At 35.3% G+C, this 7,588-nt stretch overlaps 1 protein-coding gene across 1 annotated transcript; it reads right to left on the minus strand.

Moving 5' to 3' along the window:
- Positions 1–2,056: 2,056 nt before the first annotated feature.
- Positions 2,057–2,980, minus strand: LOC122748113 (vomeronasal type-1 receptor 1-like). Its single transcript, XM_043993820.1, has one exon. The coding sequence runs from the start codon at positions 2,978–2,980 to the stop codon at positions 2,057–2,059; it is 924 nt and encodes a 307-aa protein (XP_043849755.1).
- Between the last annotated feature and the right edge of the window lie 4,608 nt (positions 2,981–7,588).

A 7,588-nucleotide genomic window follows, 5' to 3' on the forward strand; every position in this document is an offset into this window, starting at 1 on the left:
AGGACAGATAGTCACCCACTTCTTCAGTTCTCCAGACTATGGAGGCTTACTTGGGCCAAACAGCCAGCACTGAGGTGGACTGCATTCTCTATTGCCAAATATATCTGCAAGAGATACATTGTTCATATTTATGCTTTGATCTTGAAGAGGAACAATGAAATCAAGAAGTTGATATCTTGACTTGGAAGTGGATTGGATTTAAATGAGGCAGAATTGTACAAAGTGATCAGTCTCACTTTCTTCTTCAAGGTCATCTGGGTCAATGGCAAGATGTAGGGCAAGATGACTAGAAATGACCCCCAAAGAAGAATCAGGAAGAGAGGGGAAGTGACAAGACAGGTCTCTAGGTTGACACCACTTAGAGCTCAACACCACTTAAACTAACTTCTTTCCTCCTCATAGACCTAAACTTCAAAATATATAAACACACACAGACAGACACACACCTAACACCTGCATGACAACTTTGAACCAAAGAAATGAGAAATAGAGGGCATAGACCATGGCACAATTTGTGGAATGGGGCTAAGTTGTAGTGACAGGTGGTGGAGTAAAGGACATTTATTGTGGGTTTCTCAATTTTATTTTCAAATTTCTTTGAAGGAGAATGTTATGCCTTCCACTGAGAGGAAAGAAAAATGTTAAAAAAAATAACAATCATTGTACAAGGTGGGTCAAAAGTCACAAAGCGGTTTCAATATTTAATGTTTCTTTTTCATTTATAATGCCATAGTATCATATACAGTATACATAGGAAATGAATTTACATTATGCATAAAAATCAAATCTCATAAATGGGCAAAAAATGAAAAATAATTTTCAAAAAGTTATTAAAACATCATGACTTTTAGTCTACCCTGTATATCAATTCACAGGTATAGTCACATTCATCTCCAATGTAGTCAAACTTGTAGGGACAGCTAGATCCATGGAGTAAACTCCTGTTTTCAGTGCCCAATAATGTATGGCCAATCTATAATCCCCTTGCAAAGAAGAATGGTCACTATGTAAGTAAAAGGTTTGGTGCATAGATCACTGAATTTAGAGTCACACAAAGTATTGAGAAACCCCTATTCTGACCCTTGTGATTTGAGTGATTTGTGTTTTCTGACTTTATTTTTTATAAGTATATTTTACATGTATTTATCATGCGTGTTTTACCATTACCCCTTCCCACTGAGCCATAAAAAACATTTTCATGGGGGCAGCTAGGTGGCGCAGTGGATAGAGCACCGGCCCTGGAGTCAGGAGTACCTGAGTTCAAATCCGGCCTCAGACACTTAACACACACTTACTAGCTGTGTGACCCTGGGCAAGTCACTTAACCCCAATTGCCTCACTAAAAAAAAAAAAAACATTTTCATCACAAATATCCATATTTCATAAAAAAGCAATTTCTGGGTTTTGGCATACCTGATTATTTGTGATTACATTTTATTATTTCTGTGGAAAGGGTTGAGGAGTGTATTTCTTCTTCACTTTTCTGGATTCATTATTTGTGATTGTAGTGATCAAGAATGAAGAATCTTCCAAAGTTGTTTTATCAATAATTTCATTGTGAAAAAATTAAAATTTTAAAATTTTAAAAATTAAAAAACAAAAAACAAAAATAATTTCATTGTGTAAATTGTTTTAGTTCTCATTTTGCTCTGAATCATTTCAAAGATGGAACCATTACAACATTTATTGTTTCAAAATATTAATCCATTTTAGTAATATAATATATGTTTTAGGCATTCACCAACAGAAGTTAACTCCTTTAGTTTCTGGTTTGAGAAGACTATGGAATGAGCTTCTACATATATTTGTGTACAGATATGATTTTTTCCAGCTCTTTGGGATATAAACCTAGTTTTAGTATAGAGGGGTCAAATGGTATGCACAGACCAGTCATTTGGGGATCACAGTTCCAAATTTCTAACTAAAATAATCAGACCAATACATAGCTGGAAGGGTACATAACTGTTCCTATTTTCCTACAACCCATGCAACAATTATTGTTTTCCTCTTTTGTTATATTTTCCATGGTGAATCATTTGAGGTAAAACCTCTTGTATCAAAATTGTGTAATCATCTTCTCCCAGAATATCAACCAGTATTTGCGAACATGAGAGTCACCAACAATTAAAATAAAGGAGCTACAAGCTGGAAAGCAGGCAGCCAAAAAGGTAGAGGTATGAACAAGAAAGGAAGAAGATTTCTCATAGTAAATATATGATACCAAGATAGAATTCACAGAAAAAAAGGAGACAAACAGAATGACAAGCAATAGGATAGTTTGGGTGGCTCTGGTCTCAGGGGAACAACTAGGTTTAAGACTGTGTCCATGAATATACTGGACTCTCTGATGGTGTCTGTACAAGACAAAAATCATATACCCACTGGTCCCAACCATGATTCCTACACACAAAACATCAGGAAGGGAGATTAGGAATACAAATACTCCAATATATAATGAAACAGGAAATTTAGCAGAGCAATAAACGAAATTCTTTCTTTCAGTGATGTTACTGCTTCCTTGTGAGTCTTTCATCAGCACAAGAATATTGTAATTTGCCAACAGATGGAATGTCCAGCAAAAGAAACAGAATTGTACAATGTACTTTGTGGGTCTAGCTTTAAGTTTTGCCCACTGGGAGATGCTAGGACTTAAAGTGATGACTTGGAAGCCACTCAAAAGGCAGGTGGTACACCGAGAAAGGTCCCGGGCCACTTTGTGAAAATAAAAGACAAGTTTGCATCCTACATCATCCAAGAAATTGGTATACCCCAAAGCAGCCATTGTCTGAGGGATCCCTTTGGAGAGAAGCACCAAGTCATTGGCAAAGGCCAGCTGGATGAGAAGAAAGTCAATGGGCTTCAGCCTGGGACCAATGAAAAAGGTGATGATATATAGGCCCATGAGGAAGGAGTTCCCCAGGACCCCAAACACAGTCTGAAAAAGAAGAAAGAGCCCTACTACTATATCATTAGAAATCATTCTCTTTTTGTTAATGGGAGATATATAGCAATCAAAACCAGTCAATTCTTATTTATTCAAAAGAACAAGGAGTAGAAGATATTTCCTGAAATGAGGAACATATTTCCCATGTCCCATTCAAGCATTGTTCATTTCCATTTAGAAAAACCTGCTGAGAATGTCTCTTTCATTACTGGGAGATGGAGTATTGCAAAGATAGTATTGATAAGAAACTTACTAGTGTTGTGTTTTACCTGTCAATTATAGGGAGTTCTTCTTTGAAACACTGATTGCTTGAGTTCTTCTTTGGTGAAAGAGCTAAATTATGAGAATCCTAATAATAGAAACCCTAACATAGTTGAGATGCTGATGACAGAGAGACGACTTGGTTGAGAATTTGATGATAGGAACTCTTAAAATCATAAATCTTCCATCACACAATATCCATCTACTGAAGACAGACAAAAAATAATTTATTCCTTACTTTGCCAACTTGTTTGTGATGCTATTATTGTATACATTGTTTGTGTGTTTATGTGTACACACACACATGCAAAAATATCTATACATATATAATACAAATACAGTTATTTCTATTGTATACAATATACATGTATATTTAATATAATTATATATGATTGATAACATATCATTTATATAATACATAAATATATATTTGTAAAATATAAATATGTGTATTTGCCCTTTGATCCAGCAATACCACTGGAGGTTTATATCCCCAAAACATCCCGCAAAAGAGAATAGGAGCTATTTGTACAAAAATATTTGTAGGAACTTTTTTCCTAGTGGCTAAGAATTGGAAATCAAAAGAATGCTTATCAGTTGGGGAATGGCTAAAAAAGCTGTGGTATATGATTGTGATACAGCAATACTGTTTGATGAAGAACTGTGAATGACTTAACTCTTTTCAGTAATATAATGATTCAAGACAATCCCAAAGGACTAATGATGAAGCATACTATCTACCTTCAAAGAAACAGCTGATATTGATTGAACACACACTGAAGCATACTTTTTTAACTTTCTTTCATTTTTTTTCTTTTATTCAAGTTTTGTTATACAAAATTACTAATATGGTAATGTTTTACATAATTACATATGTATAACCTATATCTGATTGCTTACCACCTTAAGGAGGAAGCAGGGGAAGAAGGGAAGGAAGAACAAAAATTGGAACCCAAAACTATAAATAAAAATGTTTATTACTTTTTTTTAAAAAGAGCAGAACCCATTCATGGAATTGGTGCCTGGGTTCTAAAGCCAACAGCAATGTAATTGGAGGTGGAGAATTGGGAAAGGGGAGATGGGTGGGAGTAAGGTTCAAGGCTGCAGTTATACTCTCCTGACTCTCCTTGCTCATGTCAGAGGAAGTTAGATAATTAACATTCTCCTTAATACAGGCAATGTCATAATTTTTAAGTGTTATACTTAAGTGCTCATAATGATTTGTACATCTCTAAAAAATGTGGATTTGGATTACATGTATTACATATATATTTCTATAAGTTTCTTTTATACTGGCCAAAACTATGAAAATAAAGAAGAATCCCACTATTGCAGAATGAGTAAAAAAGCTATGTTATATGACTACAATAGAAACCCTAACATATGACTACAATAGAATGTTATTGTGAAATTTGTACTTCTGGGTTAAAGAGCAAGGAGGCTCATGGTTACTTACAGGCCAGAAGGTCTAAAAATGAGCCCCTCTTTAATCATACCACCTGGAACCTCCTGAAGCTTGGGACAGTGCATCCTGGAAGCAGTGCTCCACTGTATGAAAGAGTTTAAAAGTCAAGAAGTAGGCATGCAAGATGAGCAGGGAGAAAAAGCAGCAGACCATCAAAAATTACTTTGGAAAGAAGGTAGATCAAAATACACCCTAAGAAGAAGATAACAAAATCAAAGCTCCTACATAGAAAAGCTTCCAAGAAAAATATGAATTGGTCTCAGGCCATGGAAGCACTCAAAAAGGACTTTGAAGATAAAGTAAGAGATGTAGAGGGAAAAGTAAGAGAAGTAGGGGGGGAAATAGAAAAAGAAATTAAAGTGATGCAAGAGCATCATGAAAAAAAAGTCAACAACCTGAACAGCCAAATTGGCCAAATGGAAAAAGAGGTACAGAAGCTCTCTGAAGAAAAACATTCCTTAAAAATAAGGATAGAGAAAATAGAAGCTAATGACTTCATGAGAAATCAAGACACAATAGAGAAAATTAAAATGAAGAAAAAAATAGAGGACAATATGAAATATCTCCATGGAAAAACAGCTGACCTGAAAAATATATCCAGGAAAGATAATTTGAAAATAATTGGACTACCTGAAAACCATGATCAAAGAAAGCTTAGACATAATCTTCCAAGAAATTGTCAGGGAAATTGCCCTGATATTCTAGAAGCAGAAGGCAAAATAGACATTGAAAGAATCCACCAGTCTCCTTCTGAAAGAGATCCCAAAATGAAAACTTCCAGCAATACTATAGCCAAATTCAAGAGTTCCCAGGTCAAGGAGAAAATATTGCAAGCACCTAGAAAGAAAGAATTCAATTACTGTGCAGCTACAGTAAGGATAACAAAAGATCTAGCAGCATCTACATTAAAGGACCAGATGGCATGAATATGATATTCTGGAAATCAAAGGAACTGAGATTACAACCAAGAATCACCCACCCAGAAAAACAGAGTATAATAGTTATGGGGGGGGGGAATGGAACTTCAATGAAGAAAATGACTTTCAGGCATTTGTGATGAAAAGACCTGAACTGAATAGAAATTTTGTCTTTCAAATACAAAACCCTAGAGAAGCATAAAAAGTTAAACAGGAAAAAGAAATAATGATGGATGTTAAAAGGTTAAAATATTTACATTCCTACGTGAAAAGATGAGACTTTTAACTCATAAGAACTCAGTATTAGAGCAGCTGAAAGGAATATACTTAGAGGGCACAAGCATGAATTTAATATGAAGGGATGATATCTGTAAAACATTTGTTTTTTTTTTATTCTTGTGTTTTGTGGGGCAGAAAGGGTGGGATGGTTTATATCTGCAGCCAGATTTGGGCTCAGGGCCTCCTGGGGGCAGAGCTGGTGTTTTGTTCAAAATGTCACCTAGCTGCCCCACAATGACATCTTTAAAATAAAGTTGTTGTAAAAGGATTGCACTGGAAGAAAGGGAAAGGGAGAATTGGAATGAGGTAAAGTAGCTCACATAAAAGAAATAAGAAAAATCTTATGGAGTGGAGGGGAAGATGGTGAAGGAGCAGGGGAGTGAGTGAGCCTTACTGTCATCAGAATTGGCTCAAAGAAGGAGTAACATATATACTCAAGTGGGTATAGTAATATATCTTGCCCTGCGGGAAAGTGGGAGAAGGGGATAAGGGGGGAGAGGTAAAGGAAGGGAGGGCAGATTGGGGGAGTAGGCAGTAAATAGCAAAACACTTTTGATGAGGGATAGGGTGAAAGGAGATAGAAAATAGATTAAATATGAAGGGGAGGGAATAGGATAGACAGTAATAGAGTTAGCAATAGTAATTGTTAAGGAAATTATAAGCAGGATGCTATCAGAAGGACTTATGAAAAATTCAATTCATCTATAGGAAAGAACTAATGGTATCTCATTACAGATTGAAGTATAATTTTTTTTGTTAGTTCTTCTCTCTAAAGTTATTTTGTCTGCTTTCTTTCACAACCTGACTAACGTGGAGATGTTTTGCATGACTGCACATGTATAACTTCTATTGAATTGCTTGTTTTCTTAGGGAGGTCAGGAGGAAGAAAATTTGGAACACAAAGTTTTAAAAATCAATGTGGGGCAGCTAGGTGGTGCAGTGGATAGAGCACCGGCTCTGGAGTCAGGAGGACCTGAGTTCAAATCTGGCCTCAGACACTTAACACTTACTAGCTGTGTGACCCTGGGAAATTAAAAAATATCAATTACCCAGATTAGCATAAAAAGAAACAAAATATTTAAATAACCCAATTTTTAAAAAAGAAATTGAACAAGCCATCAATGTACCTCCTAAGAAAAAATCTCCAGGACCAGATGGATTCACAAGTGAATTATATCAAACATTTAAAGAACAATTAATCCCAATACTATATAAATTATTTGAAAAAATAAGTAAAGAAGGAGTCCTACAAAATTCCTTTCATGAGACAAATATTATGCTGATACCCAAATTATCAAGATCCAAAACAGAGAAAGAAAATTGTAGACCAATCTTGCTAATGAATATTGATGCAAAAATTTTAAGTAAAATACTAGCCAAAAGACTACAGCAACACATCACAAGGATCATGAACTATGACCAGGTGGGATTTATACCAGGAATTCAGGGCTGGTTCAATATCAATATAAGCATAATTGACCCTATAAATAACAAAACCAACAGAAATAATGTGATTATCTCAATAGATGCATAAAAGGCCTTTGACAAAATACAGAACCCATTCCTATTAAAAACACTATAGGGCATAGAAATAACAGGAGCCTACCTTAAAATGATAAGTACTATTTAACTAAAACCATCAGCAAGCATTATTTGTAATGGAGATAGCCTAAAAGCCTTCCCAATACAATCTAGGTGAAGCAAGGATGCCCATTATCACCT

Source organism: Dromiciops gliroides, chromosome 3 (genome assembly GCF_019393635.1).
Source record: "Dromiciops gliroides isolate mDroGli1 chromosome 3, mDroGli1.pri, whole genome shotgun sequence".
Classification (NCBI taxonomy): domain Eukaryota; kingdom Metazoa; phylum Chordata; class Mammalia; order Microbiotheria; family Microbiotheriidae; genus Dromiciops; species Dromiciops gliroides.

Coding starts and splice junctions, on each gene's coding strand:
- LOC122748113 (XM_043993820.1), bottom strand. CDS start 2,980: ATGATTTCTAATGATATAGTAGTAGGGCTCTTTCTTCTTTTTCAGACT.